Source organism: Ursus americanus, chromosome 23 (genome assembly GCF_024610735.1).
Source record: "Ursus americanus isolate L20-20 chromosome 23, mUrsAme1.1.p, whole genome shotgun sequence".
NCBI lineage: Eukaryota > Metazoa > Chordata > Mammalia > Carnivora > Ursidae > Ursus > Ursus americanus.
In genome coordinates this window covers 4810202-4832834 of record NC_142149.1, presented here as the reverse complement: position 1 = coordinate 4832834, position 22633 = coordinate 4810202, and the positions used below count along the sequence as shown (strand labels likewise).

The 22633-nt window shown below is 44.5% G+C and overlaps 1 protein-coding gene across 3 annotated transcripts in view; it reads left to right on the top strand.

Moving 5' to 3' along the window:
• The first annotated feature begins 82 nt into the window (after positions 1-82).
• Positions 83-22633, top strand: part of MFSD11 (major facilitator superfamily domain containing 11) — a 41275-nt gene continuing 18724 nt past the window's right edge. The window contains exons 1-11 of one of the 3 annotated variants that reach the window (XM_045813832.2): positions 83-172; positions 832-1002; positions 1540-1595; positions 3143-3250; positions 4202-4281; positions 4400-4496; positions 5723-5781; positions 6285-6429; positions 11504-11544; positions 18247-18312; positions 20070-20195. In XM_045813832.2, the coding sequence (XP_045669788.1) occupies positions 907-1002; positions 1540-1595; positions 3143-3250; positions 4202-4281; positions 4400-4496; positions 5723-5781; positions 6285-6429; positions 11504-11544; positions 18247-18312; positions 20070-20195 (874 nt within the window). In that variant the 5' untranslated portion in view covers positions 83-172; positions 832-906. The other 2 variants (XM_045813833.2, XM_087854062.1) reach the window with 2 other exon arrangements.

The window sequence follows — 22633 nt, the reverse complement described above, 5'->3', positions numbered from 1 at the left end:
CGCGGCCACGCGCCCCGCCCCTGTCCGACGCGCCTGCGCAGAGCCCGGCGGGCGGGCCAAAATGCGCGGAGTCACTGTTGCTGGGAGGGGGGAGCGGAATTTGAGGGCAGTTGGAAAGCCCGCGAAACGCTCTTTCCGGTAGCGATGCCGTACGGGTTCTCTCCCGCAGGAGGTACAGGAAGCGCTCCCCTTCCAGGCCCCGCCTTCTTTTCGTGCCAATATTCGAGCTCCACGCAGCTTTTTTGCTCGGACCTCAGCAGAACGTTCCCGCTTCTATCAGAGGGGATACTCCTCCCCCACCCCCGTTTGCCCCGCGGTCTCCAGCCTTCTCAGGCCCCGCTACGACGTTTCCGGGCTCTCTCCCGCAGTTCCCGATTTCTACGCTGGGTTCCGCTTTGTAGCCCCTCCTTCGCTGGGGCGCGCGGGCTCCGCGCCGCTCCCCTCCTCAAGGCGCTTGCGCGTCTCGGGTCGCGCAGGACTACATTTCCCAGCGGGTCGAGCGGCCGGCGCCGAGCCTGCGGTCAGGTGACCCGGTCGCCTGACCCGCGGTGAGTCAGGGCCCGGCGGGCGGGGCCGCGGCGGCCGCTGCACCTCGGCCTTGGCCCCTAATCCCCCTCGCGGGCCCCTCAACCTGAAGCCACGACGTTATTGGCGCTTTTCCGGGTGTCGGGCCCTTCCCCGCTCGGATCGGACCCTGGGAATGTCCTAACTGCCTGTGGGGAGAACCTCACTCTCGGCCCGCGATTCTGATCCAAGAACTGGAAGTTGACAGCTTGGCAGCCTTGCTCCTGGATCTGCCACCTCTTCTCACCATCTCATTTCCTTCCCCAGGATTGTCAGTGGGTTCGCCCCGAGGAGAGCTGACCGCCCTGGGCCGCTGCTGACCGCCGGCAGAGTTGAGCCACAATGTCCCCGGAATCTAAAAAGCTTTTCAACATTATTATTTTAGGAGTTGCCTTTATGTTTATGTTCACCGCCTTTCAAACTTGTGGAAATGTGGCGGTGAGTCGGGATCTGTTCTCCCTCCTTTGAAGTGCCTCTCGTAACCGATTCCAAAAATGATAATAAACAGTAATTGTGCCTAACAGCGCGCTTAAGTTGCACCTTGTATTTTCCCACCCACCTTCCTCGTTTTTTATGCCTCAGTTTAATTTCGTGTGTCAGATGTTTCTTATTAATATTTTATCGGGATGGGGAGTTAAACTACTGCCTCTTCCTCTGATTTGACTTGGGGTTTGTATGTGACCTGTTATTTGTTGTCTGTATTAAGGTCTCCATTAGTACTGGGAGAATTGAGGAGAAAAGAACCCCAAGGCATAGCTACAGCTGATCTTTCCCCCTTTCCCTGTCATCGGTTTGCCTTTTCCTGTTCTGTAGTCCTTTTTCTTGTCTCATAGTTGATTTTTAATATGAAGTACTGAGTGTCTTGAATTCTACTTTACCGGGTGCTTCATTCTCAGTTCTTGGAGACAAACTTTGGTGGGGATGGGGAGGGAAACTGAGAAATGTTTTCATTGATTAGCTTTATCTTCCATGCAGCAAACTGTCATCAGGAGCTTAAATAGCACAGATTTTCATGGCAGTGGATATACCAGGTATTGTACCGTATGATTGGTTTTACTCCCTATGTTACAGTGGTTCCCTAAATCTTACCAGAATCTCCGGCAATAATACTGTGATTGAATTAGTAGTGGTTGCATTTTCTCCGTATCTGGTCTGTTTGGGAGAACATAATAGAATAAAGGTGATGAGTTTAGGTTTCATGTAGAATTAAATACTGGGTTTGAAATCCTGGTTTCATGACTTAACGCTGCGTTATGTTAGGCAAGTGACTTCTACGAGCCCAGTTTCCTTGCTCTGATGATGCGTGTAAAGCTCTTGGCACAGTGCCTGGCATTTAATAAACACTCAAATATTGTCATCATTACATCTTCTCAATCCTAAACAGAGGATGTTTTATGTGATTCTTGAAACATTCGGTCCTCCTGTTTTTGTAATTTGATAATGTTCAGCATAGTGTCATCAGGAGCTTTTAGGTTTTTGTTAAGGTGTTTAGTCCCACTTTTACAGAGAAAATAAAGTGCAAAGACCTTCATGAGTCACTAGTACATTGTGATTGAAGCTGGGAGTGTAGTGCACGCATGGATGTAAACACACGGGTTTCTTAATGTCTCTGTGGTGAACTCTTAGATGCTGACCAACAGCCCCCCTCTTCCCCCACAACTCTTCTTATTTAGTTCTTACCTATCCTAAACCTGATCTTATATATATTTGAGAATAAAGGGGTGCTAATGTCCATCTTTTTACATGACTAGCAATACCACATTTTTCACTAGAGCTTTGTCTTCCAATTCCAGAGAACGTTTACTGTTTGAGAGGATCACAAAAGCCAAAGAATAATTTACTTTGGGTTTGTAAGTAGCGTCTAGTAAATGAATTCAGGACCCTCAAAATGGTTTTAGTCACACTTTGCCGCAAGGCGTATGTACTAGGGCTGGGTCTATAGTGGCTGAATAATGTTCAAGTGAGACCATTAGATTGAGTTAAATCAACTCTGGTTTAAGCAACTGAGAACTCTGCTTATTATTTGTAACAGTGAAATTTCATGCAGTTGCCAGGAGTTGTTAACTAAGTTTGTAGAGCAGACTGGTTGACGAGGGCCTCTGGAGTGAGATTCCCAGGAATGGGATTCTGGCTCCACCACTCACCGGCTATTTAGCTGGACTTTTGGCAAGTAACTTAACCACTCTGCATCTCAGTTTTCTTTTCTGTGGAGTGAGGATAATAATACTATCTTTATAGAGCTGTCAGATTTAATAAGGAAAACATATAAAACGCTTGGCTCAGTGTCTGTTACGTGTTGTATGTTAGCTGTTGTTATAATTTACCAGTCCGTTAAAGGCGTATTGTCCAAGGCAAGCTGATTCAAAGGGAAATTTGACGAGACGTCAAGATTTTGTGTAAGTGAAAACCTCACTGTAGGATTCAGTTTAATGATAGGATTATTATTAATTCCAGCTGAAGAAATTAACGTTTGTGCCCCCGAAAATCTATAGACTCTAAGTAGATTTGAAAAAATGCATTTTTGAGACCGTGATTCAAGAGTTTTGTTTTTTCCTTCTCTGTGTTGTTATGTGTACAGCATGGCAATTATTTATGGAGTGTTCTCCGCTTCAAATTTGATTACACCGTCAGTGGTTGCCATTATAGGTCCTCAGCTCTCTATGTTTGCAAGTGGTTTATTTTACAGGTGAGTAGTGTGGTTTTCTTTCATTTAATCCAAGCACCCTCGGCACCTTTCAAGCATCCAGTAACAAGAAATTGCTGACTTGGGGGTGTGTGGCTGGCTCAGTTGGAAGGGCATGTGACACTCGATCTCCAGGTTGTAGGTTCAAGCCCCACATTGGGTGCAGAGATTACTTTAAAAAAAAAAAAAAAAAGGTTTTTGCCAACTTGGACTGACTAGAATACAGGCAGTATTTTAGGGATTTGGTTCTCTCCTTGACGTCCCGGGATATCATGTTGTTTTATTTTTATTTATTTATTTATTTATTTATTTATTTATTTATTTATTTTTTAAAGATTTTATTTATTTATGTGACAGAGAGACAGCCAGCAAGAGAGGGAACACAGCAGGGGGAGTGGGAGAGGAAGAAACAGGCTCCCAGCGGAGGAGCCTGATGTGGGGCTCGATCCCAGAACGCTGGGATCACGCCCTGAGCCGAAGGCAGACGCTTAACGACTGCGCTACCCAGGCGCCCATCATGTTGTTTTAACGTGACGGCGTGTGTGCATATACATGCTTTCATCTTACTATACATAAAAACAGTACCCCAGATCTCTCTGTGGGAGTTGAAAAGAACTTCCTGTGAAGTAATCTTATCTTAGATCAAGTTGATTAACAGGAATTCAACCGAGATAACTAAGGTTTTTTTCTGGGTTGTAGAACTACCATCCCAGCATGTGCTGAGCTATTGGCAAAGGCCAATTATAAACCCTCATTCAATGTCCGATCTTACAAATTCGAAATAGTAAATAAATGAGTAGGTCACATTTGTCCCTTTTTTTCCAACGCTGGCGAAGTCCTTTACAGGTTCACTTTTTAAAAAAGAGAGTCCTCAGAACCGATCCCTAGAAGGCATAATTGGCCTCCTGTATGAGGTATTGTTTGACCGTAATGCATTGACCTGTTACATTTTAGCATGTACATTGCCGTTTTTATCCAGCCTCTCCCGTGGTCCTTCTACACGGCCTCTGTTTTCATTGGAATTGCAGCTGCCGGTAAGCGTCTTGATGTTTATTTTCTCTGTCTTCTGGGATTTATTTAAGAGTATCATGTGTTTCGTGTGTGAAGCCAAGTGATTTCATTCCCTTGACAAACTTTTGGTTTGAATTTCAGTGCTTTGGACAGCACAAGGAAATTGCCTGACAATAAACTCAGATGAGCATACTATCGGGAGAAACAGTGGAATTTTCTGGGCACTCTTACAATCTAGGTAATGATCCTTCTGGAGCTCAGTCTTTCCTTTAATTCTTTTGTCACACCATTTTTTTAGATCTTTGTCGTGTTGAAAATTCCGATCTTCTGTGTTCTTCGGCTTGAGTTCCTAGCTCCATGTGGTGCGGATTTAACGTTTGATAGAATTGCGTGAAATGCATGGACCTGCCTCATTGGGACTCGTGATTAGTAAAGAGAAAATCGTGTTAACCATAATGTATTTAGCACCTGCTATATTTCAGGCAGGGACTGTTGGCTTCGTTACTACATCTCAGTAATCCTTAGCCCCTCATGAGACCAGAAGGTATTATCTGTGTTCTACAGATGAGAAAACAGAGGCTTAAAAGTGAAGTAACTGATCTGATTTAAACCATCCTTATCTGGATTCCAAAGACCACATCCTTCCCACTGAGCTGCACCTGATAGGTATTAATGAATATATTAAAATTCAAAAGTGAGAGGTGCCTGGCTGGTTCAGTCCGGGGAGCGTGTGACTCTTGATCTCAGGGTTGTGAGTTTGAGCCACACGTTGGGTGTAGAGATTACTTAAAAATAAGTGAATTAAAAGAATTTTTTTTTAAGTGAGACTAATTATGTCAGTGCTGAATGATACAGCATGTTATATGTTTCCTAAGTAAAAAACAAAAGGGGTCATTCTGTCGTGGAATCTGTCCTGAGAATTTACCCTTGTGGGTATTGCCTAAAGTTGTGGTGTTGAGAAGTCTTCCTAAATGCAGATGTGTAGCTGTAAGGGGGTGTATATTAAGATACCAGAGTGTAGGCGAGTGACTCCTTCTCTGGGAAAGGGTGCTAGAGTATTAGATGCATTAGATGCAGGTAACTGAATCATGGATTCCCACCCCCCCCATAGATCCTTTGAAATACAGAATTTGAGAAGTAGCATAAGCTTGTTTCCCAGTAGTCGTTTCCAGAGTCCCAATAAGTCACATGTTTCAAAGAGAGTCAAGTCTTGGTTCTGAATCAGGTCACTGCCACGTGGAAGGAGATTGAATTCCATCTGTGTCAGTTAGTTTTTCAGAAGGAGTCAGGGTGGAGTCGATACTTTTAAATGACCTAGGGCAGGTAGATACTTTTAAAATTATATAAGCTTTAGAACTCTCTTTTTCTCTCTCTCTCTTTTAAACAAATAATGGAAAAACTGCTCTAAAACCATAAATATGGAAATAAATCCTCAACATTCTGTCCTCCCTTTTCCTCCCCCAGCTTGTTCTTCGGAAATCTCTACATATATTTTGCTTGGCAAGGGAAAACTCAGATATCAGGTTGGTGCTCTTCACTTTGCTTTATTCACACGTGTTCAAAGAATAATAATAGTTTCATAAAAATATCTATTATTGCTCTGTTCAGATTGTTCTCATGAACCTTGCTGCCTTAAGTCCTCTCAGATTTTAGTCTTTAGCCACTTTTTTCCTTATATTATTAAGCCAGGATTTTAGTTTATGGCTATGCTTTGAGCAGCAGCTCAAGGTATAGGAGAAGGTTATGCTGTGTGTGAGCATACTAGTCACTGGTTAGACTTTTGAGCCCTCATTTTGTCTGTGTGCTTCCTTTAAAGTTTCTTGTGCATTTTTTCTTTTGGCTTATTTCTTTAACTGAAAGACAAAGGTGGAGGTATTCTACTGAGTTTCTTGTTTGAGATTTTCACGAATGCAGTAAATATTTAACAAGGAAATGTCTGGATGGTTTTAAACAACTTCTGAACATAACACTAATTCGAATTGTTTGCGTGGCCAGTGCTATCTGCCTTCTTCTTTCTTTTCTCTAGAGAGTGACCGAAGAACGGTGTTTATTGCCCTGACAGTGATTAGCCTTGTGGGGACAGTTCTTTTCTTTCTCATTCGGCAACCAGATTCTGAAAATGTCCTGGGAGAAGATGAGTCTTCTGATGACCAGGACCTGGAAGTCAACGAGTAAGAAGTTGGCAATGTTCCTTTTTATTTGAAAATGTATTTTGTGGGGATGTGGTTTAGAGATTTCCAACCTTTGCATAGCCCTAACTGAGATCCAGCGTTGCGCAGACAGGAGGAAGAAGTTTTATTTGTGTTTATTTATTTATTTAAAGTAGGTTCCACACCCAACGTGGGGCTCAGACTCACAGCCCTGAAATCAAGAGTCGCAAGTTCAGGGCACCTGGGTGGCTCAGTCAGTTAAGCATCCAACTCTCGATCTCAGTTCAGGTCATGATCTCAGGGTCATGGGATTGAGCCCCACCTTGGGCTCTGCGCTCAGCAGGGAGCAGGGAGTCTGCTGAAGATTCTCTCCCTCTCCCTCTGCCTGCCTCCCTCAGCCACACGTGCTTGCACCTGCACGCGTGCACCCGCACATGGCGTGCGTTCTCTCTCTTTCTCTCTCTCTCTCAAATAAAATCTTTAAAAAAAAGGTTGCAGGCTTTACTGACTGAGCCAGCCAGGTGCCCCAAGGGAAAGGTTTTAAAGCCAATCTCTTCCGATTGGAGAGCAGTGGGGAGGAAGAAGGGAAAGGAAAGGAGAGGCAGGGGAAAGTTTACAGGGGATTTGAGTCTAATCCCAGGTTGTGGCTGACAAGTTGTATGACCCTGGATAGTAGCCATAATCCCTTTATTTCTCTGGGCCTCGATTTCCTCTTTCAGTTCAGCTGGCATCCCCTGTGTTTTAGTGTACCACGATGCGGGCTTACAAAGTTAAGTAGAAGACAGTCTCTGCCCTCCGTTAGGATTTCTCTGACCCAACCCTAAAATTTTCCCGTTCCTGTGGCGCATGTGAGTGGCAAGGCCATCAGCAGTCGTCCTCGATGATCCTCAGTCACACCCGTGCTCCTGCGCACAGAGCTGGGTTTTTGCACTAACCGACACGCGTGCTCTTCCCCAGAGGAGTCCAAATGGGGAAACAAGTGTATCGTCCTGTGTTTTTCTAAAAACTGTAAATTACCTTGAGCCTGTTTCATTTAGAAGTAACACTAAAACATCACAGACAGTTTCTCCGCAGGTATTATCCAGGTTTGAGGGAAGGGAAATGAGAAATCTTTACCAGTCTTGTTCTGTTTGGCTTCTCGAACAGTCAAACGTGAAGGTTACGTATAGCTTTTTATCTATTGTTAAAATGTCGGCACTGAGCATTCTGTGCTGCCTTGTTTATCCCAAAAAGGCCTAAAATTCTCCAGAGGATCATTAAGCATTCAAAATTTCACTAAGTTTGTTTAAAGCAAAAGAGAGAGGTGTTACGTCTGATTTGAATATGTATGTATGCGTTTATGTATCTGTAATGCGTATATATAACATCAACTATGCGTATATATTTTTAATCATAAACTAACATATTAGAGAAGGATTCTTTTTTTTTTTTAAAGATTTTATTTATTTATTTGACAGAGAGAGAGAGGCAGTGAGAGAAGGAACACAAGCAGGGGGAGTGGGAGAGGAAGAAGCAGGCTCCCAGCAGAGGAGCCTGATGTGGCGCTCGATCCCAGAACGCCGGGATCATGCCCTCAGCCAAAGGCAGACGCTTAATGACTGAGCCACCCAGGCGCCCCTGGAGAAGGATTCTGTGAGGATGAATACCACAGATTCAGCAAAAATTAAAACACCTGTCCATTTAGCAAATGTCAGATGTTGGTGCTGTGCGATAAATACAGCCCATCCTGTTTTCAAGGAACTCCGTGGATAGACGGGCTTGTATAACTGATAAGGTGCAGTGCTGAGGAGTATTACTCAGTCCTTTTAGCATTTTCTCTCCCTGAATTGTCTTCCAAACTCAAAGCTTCCTTGTCTTTATTCTATAAGTAGCACAGACTCTGTGCCAGCCCCCTTCTAAACCTGAGGGGTGTACAGCAGTGAACAAGACAGACGAGTCCCTGTTCTTGTGCGACTTAATTTTAGAGGGGGTGTAGACAATACTCGTGTGAAACCGCAAAGTAAGTGCTAGGAAGGCAGCGAAAGGGGGAGGTGATGAAGGGCCGAGTGGCTCCCTGAGGCCTGACTGGTGAGGAGGGAAGATGGGCTGATGGCCACTGCCAAGGCCAGGTGGTGGGAAGGGGTGCGGTGGGTGCCAGGGCTGCAGGGAGGCCTGTGGGACTCGGCGCAGGGAGGGAGTGGAGTGGGAGTGTCTGCAGTAGCAGGGAGTCGATTCTGGGAGCTGTGCCAGGAGCGCAGGTTCCGTGCTTGGTGGGGTTAGAAGCCACTGAGGGGAGGCGTCTGGCTGGCTTAGTCAGTTGAGCATCCGACTCTGGAGTTTGGGCTCAGGTCATGATCTCAGGGCCCTAAGATCGAGCCCAGTGTCGGGCTGTGCTCTCGGCACGGGGCTGGGGGGGTTGGCGGAGGTGTCTGCTTGAGATTCTCGCTCTCCCCCTGCCCCCACCCCCCCCTCAAAAAAAAGCCGTTGAAGGAAAGAGTAGGATCTAATTTTAAGGGATTCCACTGAAGGCGTTACAGAAGATGATTTGAGGATGCGAGAAGGCAGCTCAGCGCCCTACCTCAGTGGTCCCCGTGTGTGTAATTTGTATGTGTGAGGCCCCGCGAGCTGGGCGATCTCTAGGAATTTCTTCATTGGCAGTTGTCTCTCTGGCCTCCCTCCCTTCGGTCTATATTTGAGTGTCTGTTCCAGGCATTGTTTGGAGAGTGTTTCGTTGAACACACAGGTGTTCGTGCACTCATGGAGCTTTCTAGTGGGTGAGAGAGAAGAGAAATAGGCATTTTTTTAAAACAGTTTTTATTGAGGTATAATTCACATGCTGTACAGTTTACCCATTGAAAGTGTACAGTTCAGAGGCACCTGGGTGGCTCTGTTGGTTAAGTGTCTCAGTCTTGATTTTGGCTCAGGTCATGGTCTCAGGATTCTGAGATTGAGCCTCACATCGGGCTCTGTGCTGGGCATATAACCTGCTTAAGATTTTTTTCTCCCTCTCCCCCCACTCATGCTCATACTCTCTCTCTCTCTCTCTCTCTCTCAAAAAAAAAAAAAAAATAGAAGTGTACAATTCAGTGACTTTCAGGGTGTTCACAGAAGTGTGTGTCCATCGCCACAACCAATGTTAGAGCATTTTTATTACCCCCGAAAAGAATTCTGTACCTTTTAGCCATCTGATATTAGAATAGGAGAAGTCTAAAGGAGAGCAAGGTACAGAAATGTGGGCTGGAGGTGGGGGGCTGGCTTGCAACTTGATATTATAATAGTTATTTATATGTAACGTATACTGTATACGTAAAATTATAGATGGGGTTGCCAGGGAAGGCTGAGAAGGTAACATATAAGTAGTAGGGGATGAAAAATAATTTTCCCTTCACTCTCCTGTGTTCTTAGTTGAGACCCCTATAATAAAGATTAACAAGGAAAAAAAAGCAATCAAATTTATTAACACATATGTCTCCTGTATACATGAAGGAAACCCAGGGGAAAATGAGTAATCCCCAGGATGGCTTAGAATTTAGGCTTCATGTACTGTCTAAATAGGGGAAGGGGAGGAGGGATGTAGGCCTCTTACAGGAGACTAAATGATTTTTTGGAAAGATGAACGGACCCTTAGAAGAGTAGATGGGAGATAGGATGGTTTGGGACATATTTTGATGTCTGGGCTCTCTTGTGACAAGAACCAATCTTCCCTGTCTGATGAAACTCCCAGAGCCGATTTATAACAGTTGAGTTCCTTTTGGAGGATCTGTCTTTAGGCAGATGAGGGGAGTTCAGAGAAAGCCTGTACCCATATTTGCTATTTTTTGAGTGCCTACAGCTCAACATAATCAATATACTAACACAAGTTTTGGGGTGGCATGTTCTCCTAGCCTTCAAAGTCGAGACCTTGGGTAAGCTAGGAATGAGATGGGAGGGTACTGGAGGGTTTGAGAGAGATTGAACGTGATCTCACTGTGCGCCCTCCACCCTTGCAGGACCCGGGGATCGCCTTATTTTAGAATCCTATTAGAAATGGCTCCCTTTAATACCTCACTGAATTGAATGGGGAATGACTTGCACCTGAGTGCTGACTGGCTTGATTGTACTTTAATAGTCTGTAGGGTGGATGGATCGGTTCCTACGTGTTTGGGGCTTGAAATGTAAAATGCTAGAATCCTATACCTGATCCTGTCCAACTACAAGAAGACGATCAGTTACTTGGAGTCTGAAGAGATTTTCCTTCCAGGGAAGACATGAGTCCTTATGGTGAGGAAAAAAGGTTTTTCCTGTTGGTTAGAACAGACTCCCTTTTTTGTGTCACTAATTCATTTATGTAAGTCAACTAGATCTCCATGAGGTTCCTTTTTTTTTTCTTTTTTTTGTAAATGTTATTATTTAAAGATGGCGGACGAGTAGGTATCACCCTATTGCCCGGCAGAGTAAGAAACATAATCTTTTAAAAATGTCTTTCCCATAATCACAATGAACAACTATACTTTAGCTACATGGTCTCATTAAATTCTTTCAGGTAAGTGGTAATGCTCCTGTTTTGTAAAAGGGGAAGTGAAACCTGGAGGCATGAGGTAACCTGCCTAAAACCGTACAACGAATAAGTGGCAAGGCACAGTGCAGACTCTGAAGCCCGCGTGTTTGACCCCTCGCTTCTCCTGCACCCCGCTGTGCGGCGCAGGTGCTGGTGTTGCTTTTGCAGAGTTTTCACACGGCACGACTTCGTTTTGAAGGAGTCAGAGTGGAGGGAAATTGAGTTCTTACAAGTGGATTTTACAGTATGTGAACAGAAGGGTGGAGATTTCTGTCCTGCCTGACGTACCCTTTCTGAGAAGGACATGCGGGGATGTGTGCTTTCAACGTAGTATGAGAGGATTGGGTTCGGCTGTTATTAAAGGGTCACCTGGGTGGTGCTTTCTGCGTGTTCTCTGAAGCAAGGGTGGGGTCCCAGAGGGACACCCTGGAGCGAGGAGCATCTCGGCCAATGGAAATGTTTGCCAGACCCTAGAGAGGACGGCGCTTTGACGAACGTCAATGAAAATGTGATACCATTTTTCTCCTCTTTTCTGCTTTTAGCGGAAAGCACGTTGATATTTCATTTTATTTTTTTCAGATCTGCCCAGAGCACTATGGGAAAAGCAGTAGATGCGTTCAGTAAGTATTTTCTGTGTCTGAAATGCAAGAGCTGTTTGGGAACAACTACAGCATTTGCCTTTCCCCCTTTCCCTGGTAACTTTGGATTGACGATCTTCCAGTGTTTTCGTTTTTCCAGGTATGTGGCTCTGAGGTCCAGTAGTCTTTTCAGCCAGTGTCTCTGTAACTGAGGGGTGTGTGGGATGCACGCGAACCTGACTGCCCGGCCCGGTGTGGTGCGAGGGAGGCACAGGGAGGTGCAGAGAGCTCAGGGACTGGTGCTTTACACAAGGCAGTGAGGACACACACACCATCTTCTCAGAACCGAGTTCGGAAGAACAGTTGGACTTGTCTGCGGAGGGTTCTTCCTGGTAACACCTCCCTGCGTGTTTATTTTTGTGTTATTCTCACAACCTCTCTGTGAGTATCCTAGAACACATACCTACCATTTTCTCTATTTGTTGGAAGAGAGAATTGAGACTTAGAGAAAGTATTTGCCCAAGGTCCGATAGCTAGTATATTGCTGAGCTGGGATTCGAGTCCCAACTGTGTGAGAGGCAAAGCCAGTGAATCCCAAAATGGCCATCTTGTGGTTCCTTCAGAAACTAGCAAACATGGCTTCCGGTTCTTGTAAGGCCTGATGTGGGCCAGTTCTTTGCTTCTGCCTATAGCTCCCTCAGCCTCTTTGTCGCCCAAGGAGAGAGAATCTGACCACTGTCTAGTGGGGAGGAGCCTTTTTGGGGCCATGTTGTTTCAGTTAGGCCCCTGGGCCTTATACACTTCTGTGCTTGTGGGTAACCTATAGGTTGCCTTGGGCTAGGGTGCAAATTCTTGATCTAATCAGCCATGGCCTGAGTCAGATAACACAAAGCACCCAACTTCTAGCCAAGAATTCCTGTGGTCCTCTTTTTTAGAAAAGACTTATGGGTGTGGTAGCCTGAGTTTCAAATATATAGTATGTTATCATTAGGGCTATTTAGTCAGGCTTTTATTACATGTATTTCTTATGTTTCAGGAACATATTCTTAATGATACACTATAATTAAAAAGGATGTAGCCTGACTGTGCCCCAGCAAGATGGGAGGTCATCATAGTTAAAGGTCCGGCTTTCAGCTTTGCAGGCCTAGAAACTCGTTTGTCACAACTCCCATTATTGATCAGAGGGACCAAAGGGGAAAGGATTCAAGCTAAAGAAACCCACAGAAATCTTAATTTAACCATTTATTTTTTTTTTCAGATTTTATTTATTTATTAGAGAGAGAGCACAAGCAGGGGGAGCAGCAGAGGGAGAGGGAGAAACAGGCTCCCCGCTGAGCAGAGAGCCCGATGTGGGGCTTGATCTCAGCACCCTGGGGTCATGACCTGAGCTGAAGAAGGCAATCACTTAACCAACTGAGCCACCCAGGCGCCCCTCATTTCAACCATTTATGATGATGTTTAATATTTTTGAGTGAGCTCTTTCATAGATACTCCCTTCTTGTCCCCTTCTTGGCCTAGAAAGCCACATTGGCTTACTTGGTGGGCCTTGGAGTCAAGGAAAGGGAAGATTGATGACCCCCAGGCTTATGACATGGTCCCTCCAGCCTCAGTGAGGCTTGATGCAGCCTCCCTGCACCATCACTGAACCCCTGCTCTCCCTGGGTGCCTGTTGATAGTAACCAGATTCAGGATGTCCTTCCTCAATGTACAAACCTTGCTTCAGCTTCTCTGTAAAATGAGGCACTAACCCAATGGGGGCTGCACAGTTTCATCACAGAACTAGTTGGTTGCAGGAGTAATAGGATGTTGAGCTGTCTAGTTTGGGGGGAAAGAAGGAGCGGCCGAAAAGGTAAGGCATGTAAGATGCTACGTGGTAGGCAGATTTCGGAGCTGGTGCTGGGCCCTGGGGAGCAACGTGAGGTAATGAGGTAGCGAGGAAGCCAAAGAGAAGATAGGAAGGCAGAAGACAGTCCAAGCTTTAATCTGTCTTAGGGGGGGTGCTGCGTTTCTTTTATTCTTAATCATCACTTTCCCTCTGTTGATGCTGTGACGCATGTTGTACAGAAAAGGCTCCTGCTTATCTGTTTTGTTTTTTTTTTTAAAGATTTTATTTATTTATTGGACAGAGATAGAGACAGCCAGCGACAGAGGGAACACAAGCAGGGGGAGTGGGAGAGGAAGAAGCAGGCTCATAGCGGAGGAGCCTGATGTGGGGCTCGATCCCATAATGCCGGGATCACGCCCTGAGCCGGAGGCAGACGCTTAACCGCTGTGCCACCCAGGCGCCCCGTTTCCTTTATTCTTAATCATCACTTTCCCTCTGTTGATGCTGTGACGCATGTTGTACAGAAAAGGCTCCTGCTTATCTGTTTTTTTTTTTTTTTTAAGATTTTATTTATTTATTGGACAGAGAAAAACACAGCGAGAGAGGGAACACCAGCAGGGGGAGTGGGAGAGGGAGAAGCAGGCCTCCCGCTGAGCAGGGAGCCGGATGTGGTACTCAATGCAGGGCTAGATGTGGGGCTTGATGCGGGGCTTGATCCCAGGACCCTGGGATCATGACCTGAGCCGAAGGCAGATGCTTAACGACTGAGCCACCCAGGTGCCCCGGCTCCTGCTTATCTGAAAAGCACTTCATTTCTCAACCAAATGTATATGTTTAATGGGTTTCTAGAAAAAAAATTTTTTTTTAAAGATTTTATTTGTTTATTCGATAGAGATAGAGACAGCCAGCGACAGAGGGAACACAAGCAGGGGGAGTGGGAGAGGAAGAAGCAGGCTCATAGCAGAAGAGCCTGATGTGGGGCTCGATCCCAGATCGCTGGGATCACGCCCTGAGCCGAAGGCAGACGCTTAACCGCTGTGCCACCCAGGCGCCCCTCTAGAAAATTTTTTAAAATTTATTTCTTTGTCTTTAAATAATCCTGAAGTCCATCTGGAAGGATAAATGAGAATAGCCAAGAGAATTTTTGAAAAGGATAAGGACTTGCTCTAATAAATAGTAAAGTAAATGATTGTGAATTCATTTGAACACTTTGGAATACAAAGAGCAGTGGAACTGGATTCTAGAATCAAGCCTACGTCCACAATACAATAAATACAATAAAAGAGACTCTTAAATGAGCAAAGTTAGGGAGTAGAGTGTGTAGGAAAATAGACTCAAATGCCATATCTCCTAGCATTCCAGGTGGATTCAATGCAAAAATCAAACTAGAAAAGTAATTGAAGAAACTGGGTGGAGAACAGCCTTTTAAGCAGGTCACTCAGACAGTAAGGGAAAAGAGTGCCCTTTCACTGCTTAAGCTGTAGAACTTCATCTGTCAAAGCAACCTAATAGCGTTAAAATGGCAGGGAAGGTACCTGCCGAAGCATAGGAAATGCAGATTGGAAAGTTTCCATCAAATTTCAAAAGATAAAAAAATAATTGTCTGTGTTATGGGGAGTAGGTATTTATATGCATAAGACCACGTTGCTCATAGGAATATATATTTGTATGATTTTCTGAAGAGCCAATTTGTCAGCAAGTTATCAGAAGCCTTAGAAATGTTTGTTCCTTTACCCCAACAATTCCACTAATAGGATTATCCTCAGGAAATAATTAAGAATTTTCGTCAAGATTTAATGGCTAAGATGTCTATATTAGTGAATAACTGAAAGTAATTGAAATATTTCACAAGGCATCAGTACATGTATACAATAGATTATCCTAGCCATTAAAATGAGCTCGGATGTTAGAAAATATTGGCGTATTATGTGAAAACAAATTTTAAAATAGTATATACAATGAAACTTGTTTTTATTAAAATTTGTTTAAAGTCTGGAAGGAGATCCATTAAGCTGTTGGATGATATTTTTTGTCTTAATAGGTTTATTGAATATAATTCACACACTGTACGATCACCCATTTAAAGTGTACAGTTCAGTGGCCTTCCGTACGTTCACGGGGTTGGGCATCCATCACCACAGGCAGTTATAGGACCTATTCTTCACCCCAGAAGGAATTTCTGTACCTGTCAGCATTCACTCCCCATTTCCTCCCCACCACCCCCCATCCCTCACCCTGGACATCCATTAATCCGCTTTCTGTCTCTAGACTTGCCTATCCTGGATATTATTTCGTATACATAGAATCGTACTGTAAGTGCTGTTCCGTGACATGTTTCTCTCACTTAGGGTTTTGGTTTTACTTACGGTCATGGTTTTGAGGCTCATCCGTGTTCTAGCATGTTCTGCAGAAGGGGTTGTTTGTAGGCATCATGAATAACGCTGCTGTGAACATGCGTGCATGGGTTTTTGTGTGAATGTACGTCTGCACGTGTCTGTGTAGATACCTGGGAGTCGTAGGATTGCTGGGTCCCGTGGTCGCCGTGTTTAACCTGAGGACAGATGTTTTCCAGAGTGGCTGTACCATTTTATGGTCCCACCAGCCGTGTGGGAAGGTTCCAGTTTCCCCACTTCCTTGAGTTCTTATCTGTCTTTCTGAAGATAGCTGTCCCCGTGGGTGTAAAGTGGCGTCTCATGGTTTTGAACAGCATTTCCCTAATGGCTAAGGACTCGGGGCGTATTTTCACATATGGGGTCATCTGCATCACGTCTCTGGAGAACTGTCCACTCAGGTCCTTTGCCCGTTTTTTATGGGTTGTCTTTTTATTGCTGTGTTGTAAAAATTCTTTGTATATTTTAGATAAAAGTCTCTTACATATGATTTGCAGATATTTACTCCCATTCCTTAGGTTGACTTTTCATTTCCTTGATGGTATCTCTGAAAGCACAAAAGTTCTAAATTTTTGAGGAAGGCTGATTTATCCGTGTTGTCTTTTGCATGTGTTTTTGGTGTCCTAAGGTTTTGCCTAGCCCCGGGTCACAAAGATTTGCTCCTGTGTTTTCTTCTAAGACTTTTATAGTTTCAGTTCTGACATTTAGGTCTGGAATCTATCCTGAGTTCATTGTTGTGTATGTTGTGAGGTAGGAGTCCAACTTCATTCCTCTGCATGTGGCCACCTAGGTGTCCTGGTGAAAAGACTGTTCTTCCCCGCTGAATTGTGTTGGCACCCTTGTCGAAATCAGTTGACTGTAAATGTGAGTGTTTATTTCTAGATGCATGTGTCTGTCCTTATGCTGGTACCGCGCTCTGCTGATGACTGTCAAGACTTGAAGTTGGAAAGTGTGAACCCTCCAACTTTGTTCTTTTTCAAGATTATTTTGGCTATGGTGGCCCCTTGAATTTCCATATGAATTTTAGGATCGGTTTGTCTATTTCTGTAAATAGATGATATTGTGTTGTTGTTTTTAATAGACTTCATTTTTTTAGAGCCGTTTTAGATACTTTTTAAATTTATTTTTTTGAGAGAGGGAGTGAGCGAGAGAGAAGGGGCAGGGGGAGGGGCAGAGGGAGAGGGAGAAGCAGACTCACCACTGAGCAGGGAGCCCGACTTGGGGCCCGATCCCAGGACTCTGGGATCGTGACCCGAGCCGAAGGCAGACACTTAACTGACTGAGCCATGGGAGGCGCCCCGTTAGAGCTGTTTAGGTTCACAACAAAAGGAGGAGAGTTCTCTTATGCCCCCCCACCGCCACATGCTCAGCCTTTCCACACCATCCGCGTCCCCGGCCAGAGCGGCGCGTCTGTTACGGCTGGCGCACCTGCTGCATTCCCACATCATCATCACCCCGAGTCCGCAGTTTGCGTGAGGGTGCACGCTTGGTGGTGTACGTATTATGTGCTTGGACAAATGTATAATGACATACATGTAGTCACAGTTATAGTATCATTCCAGATTATGTTTTAAATTTTCTTTTTGTTTAATCTTCTGATTATTCAAAAACAAACATGCTTTGCTAATGTCATTTTTTTAAATTAAAAATACTTTTTTAAACCTCATATTGATCCTATATTTTTTCCTGGAAATACGTGAAAAAGGTGAAAATGTCTTACTGCATTTATTCTCACTATGTTTCAGTGAGATAAGAGAAAAAAGTATCCTTTTCTGCCTGTGGCGAAATTCAGGACAGACCGTTTGTGTCTTGTGTAACTTTTGTAGTCAGCAGTTGAGTAAGACCTAAAATCTGGAGCTATTCATTTAGGACTAGGTTAGATCAGTGGCCTTAAATTATGAAATGTGAGCAGGTTCAGAAAGACAGTTAAAATATGCAGTTTTTAGACATGCATTTTCCATTGCAGATTGCCACCGCATTGAACAGCATAAAAACACACTTTAAAGTAGTCCTAAGCAATTACGCAGAACTAAAGCTTCAGTCCCCAGATCCAGAGAACTGAGAACCGCAGGAAGTGGTGTGGCAGCTTCTGTGCGGTCAGCAAGCTCCCTGGGTGGCAATTGTCATCTGGAATCCAGTCTTCAAGCCGCTCTGTGCTCACTCCTTCCCCCCGGGATGTTAGCGCTGTGCCAGCCATTGACGCCCTTAGCCTAACCTTTGCTCAGGTCTGTTGACATAGTCTCGTTTGGTTTGATCCTGTTTCTTTTCTCCATTCCGTGTTGTTTTTTTAGATTCAAGCTGGAGAGTGTGTTGGGAAGACACCACTGTAGAATGTATTGAAGCAGGTGGAATAAACGTTTTATTTGCAGGGCAGACTCAGCTCATCCCTTCAGCATCTGAATCCTTAACCTCAGTCCCACTATATTTGTCTACTGGTGTTATTGACAGGGGGTGTCTGGGTTGAGTAAATGAGAATTTGGGGTAATTAAAATCTAATTAAGCAGTCTTACATTGTTTTCTTTCTTTCAGGAAAATCTCTTAAGTTATGTGTCACCAAGGAGATGCTGCTCCTTAGCGTTACAACTGCTTATACAGGTAATGGGGTTAATGGCGGTTTGGGTGTTCGGTGGCTGCATAATGACAATGAGGACTGAAAACAACCACTGTGTGATTCTTTCTCACAGCTCTGTGCAGTGGTGGGGCTTGGCTGAATGATTCTCCTGATGGTCTTAGTTGAGATCTCTTCTGGGTCCTGTTAGAGGCAGCTGGGGCCACAACATCTCAGTAGTTTCCATTGTGTGTCTGAAGGGGTCAAGTGCAAGGCTGGGTCTCTGTTCACAGTAGTCTCCGTGGCTGCATGACCCTCTCCCAAGTGATCCCTTCCTTCTGACCCAACAGGAAGGCCAGATTGCTTAGGGCCTCCAAAAAGAGCAAAAGGGGAAACAGCCAGACTTTGTGAAGGCTTAGGCCTGGCTTAGGCCCAGTGTTGCTTTGACTGCATTTCACTGGTGAAAGCATATCACAGGGCCGGCCCGATTCAGCGTGGGAGGGTTTTGTACAAGGGTTGCACCCTGGGCGGCATGGTTCATTGCAGCCGGTGATTTTAGGGCAGCATGGAGCTCTGCAGGAGATAACCCTGAGTAAGTCCTTGTGACTTCGTACGGATTCATATACTTTCTGTTGAAATGGAACGAGCTCTGTGGCTTACCTGAGTCGCTGGAGCACTGTCAGATCTTCAGAATGATGAGGGAATCTATTTCCTTTTAAAAAGTGCTGTCATGTCAGGGTGCCTGGGTGGTTCTGCCTTCAGCTCAGGTCATGATCCCAGGGTCCTGGGATTGAGCCCTGAGTCTAGCTCCAGGCTCAGTGGGGAATCGGGTTCTCCCTCTGCCCCTTCCCCTGCTCATGCTTGTGTGCGCGCCCCCCTCCCCTGAGAAATAAATAAAATCTTAAAAAAAAAAAAAAAGTGCTATCATGTTAAAAAAAAAAAGTTATAATGTGCCAGTGATTACTTTTGCCTTTATTTACCTTATTGGTATAAACATTTTTTTTGAGAAATAGAATAAATGTTAAACATCTTTAAAATTTGTTAAGTTTTTGTAGCATTAAGGAATGAGGTCTTCTACTGATTGACCTTAATTTTTTAGCCCTAATTTTTAAAACTTCTTTTTCTGGGAAAAAGAGTTTAATGAAAACATTTTGCCTTTAAGCAAAGGTGGATTATGCATGGGTTTTCCAAACCTACATTCCTGTTAACCTTGGAGAGCTATTAATAAGGGTAACAAGCACTTTAGAAATCACTATTACAGACTTACATGTGTACCGTCCTCTGTCCATCCCATCTCCACACAGAGGATCATTTTATTTGTTTTTAAGATTATTTTATTTGAGAGAGTGTGTGCGTGCATGCGTGTGCGTACCTGTGCACACGTGCACAAGCAAGGGGGAGGGGCAGAGAGAGAGAGAATCTCCAGCAGACTCCCTGCTGAGCACAGAGCCCAACACGGGGCTCGATCCCACAATCCTGAGATCATGACCTGAGCTGAAATCAAGACTCAGATGCTCAACTGACTGAGCCACCCAGGCGCCCGAAGGACGGTTTTTAAAAGAAGGGTTAAAGAGTTTGCTTATTTGAGTTGTCTTTTTGTCTGAGATACATGGCAACTGCCATCTTGTGGTTAATTCCATTTCATCAGCTACGTAGCATAAAACTGCTCTGCTTTCAGGGAGTAACCTGTCAGGCTGAATGAATTCTGTTGTGTACGTATGTATAGCTCAAATATCACCAGCCATGAAGAAAAACCAGGAATGGAGGTTGTGAGTGTATAATTAAATCTGCTTTTTTCCTAAAGGTCTGGAATTGACGTTCTTCTCTGGTGTCTATGGAACGTGTATTGGTGCTGTAAATAAATTCGGAACAGAAGAGAAAAGCCTCATTGGACTTTCTGGCATTTTCATTGGTATTGGAGAAATCTTAGGTTGGTTCAAAAAATGTTTTTGTGTGAAATCAGTTCGTTGTGGTTGTCACAGATATTGTAAGTATACTTCACCTCTCTGTCCTTGAATTTTAATTTCCTTGCTTATTTTTACCCAGACAGGTATGTCTTTGTTTTTTTTATTCTCATCGTTCTAAGATAACCATGGGATGTTTGCCATGCAATTCCCAATCAAAACCATAAATAGGAAAACATAGTCTCTCCCAGCTTTTTCTCTTAAAATACTTAGGGAAAGTGGGGCACCTGGGTGGCTCAGTCGTTAAGCGTCTGCCTTCGGCTCAGGGCGTGATCCCAGAGTCCTGGGATCGAGCCCCGCATTGGGCTCCCTGCTCCACTGGGAAACCTGCTTCTTCCTCTCCCACTCCCTCTGCTTGTGTTTCTCTCTCACTGGCTGTCTCTCTTTCTCTCTGTCAAATAAATAAAATCTTTAAAAAAAAAAATTTTTAGGGAAAGTGTCTTCTGAATCCCTGACACAAGCTGGATGTCCAGCAAGACAATCCACTTCTAACTCTTTAAGTTCTGGAGTTTGTGTCAGACTCCACACGTCCAAGGGCTCAGTCCCTCAAAGACACCCTCACTTCAGATGCCCCTTGTAAGTCCCGGGTCCCCAAGCCACCTTCTGTCTGACGTGGCTGTGAGTTTGGAGGTTCCCATGAGCCCCCAGGAAAATGCTGTACTTACTATTAATACTTATTATAAAGGATACAGGTGAACAGGCAGGTGAAGCAGCACGTAGGGCAAAGACCAGAAGGGTCCCGAGCACAGGAGCCTCTGTCCCCGTGGAGTCAGGGTACATTACCCTCCCAGTATGTGGATGTGTTCACAGCCAACCAGGGTCGCTCTCCCAAACCTGCCGTTTAAGGGTTTATACAGACATTTCATTACAGAGGCAGGGTTGATGAGATCACTGCCAATGATGATTGCACTCAATCTCCAACCCCTCTCCCCTGCCCCGAGCCTGGGGGCCAGGGCTGAAGGTTCCAACCCTCTAAGTAAGTCTTGGTCCTTCTGGCAACCAGCCCCCATCCTGAAGCTAGCTAGACCACCCTGAAAACCCCTCAGGAATCACCTCATTTGCATAAGCTCTGGTGTGGTCAGAAGGGAGTAACGGAAAACAAACAGAAGACACGCCTGACACTGAGGACATTCCCAAGGTTCTAGGAGCAGCTCTGGGCCAGAAAGTGGGATGGAGAATGGACAAGGCAAAGACCAATGTGTATTTTTAGTGTACCACACTAGGTATTCCTTTTTTTTTTTTTTTTAACTTTTTTTATTCAAATTCCAGCATAATATTAGTTTCAGGTGTACGATGTAGTGATTGAACACTTCCATACCCGTCCCCGTGCGCGGCACAACGCCTGCAAGGTGTCCCTCCGTCAGCAAAGCTGGTTTGATGCCTGGAGCTGTGTGTTGAATATTGTCCTATAGGAGGAACTTTCCAGTTCATCAGATACTTACAGTGCATCCATTATATGAATAAGAGACTCCCTGCCCACCTGGAGCTTCTGGCTTGGGGAAGAGCACAGGCAATAAAAACCCATACGACCCTTAGAGTGGCCGGCGGTGGTCAGCACGATGGGGAGAGCAGACTTCAGTGGCTTTGTTTCCTGCTTTGCTGCCCACATCTGGAACCGTACTGGGTGTTTATATGTATTTGAACGTGTGGAATACAGTTAGAGTAATTGTCTTAATGTTTTTGCTCATTCTAATATCTATGATGGTACTGGTTTTTTTTTAGTTTTCTACAGCTTTATTGAAATATAACTCACGTGCCATATATGTAACCCACTTACAGTGTACGGGTCAGTATTTTTTAGTACATTCACAGGGTTTTGAGTCAGCCCTACAGTCTAATTTTAGAACATGTTTATTGCCCTTCCCCAGGTAACTGCTAATGTACTTTCTCTATAGATTTGCTTATTCTAGACTTTTCATATAAATGGAATCACAGAATATGTGGTCTCTTGGGTCTGGCTTCTTTCATTTAGCATAATGTTTCCAAGGTTCTTCCACATTCTAGCATGTATCAGGCATCATCCTTTCTTATCACTAGGTGATAATTAATTGTATGGATATATCACATTTCATTTATCCATTTGTCATTCCATGGACATTTGGTTTGTTTCCACTTTTTGGCCGTTATAATTCATGCTGCTGTGAACGTGTGTGTACAGTTAATTGTGTGGATATATGTTTTCATTTCCCTTGGGTACATAACTAACACTGGAATTGCTGGGTCATATGGTAACCACATTTGGCTGCTTTTCCTCCTCATGATGGGTGCTGTTTTCCTGCTTCTTTGCCTGGTCATGCCGGAGATACCAGGCTTTGTGAACTTTACCTTGTGGGGTGCTGGATGGCTTTGTATTCTTATAAATATTCTTGAGCTTTGTTCTTGGCTGCAGTTCGTTTACTTGGAA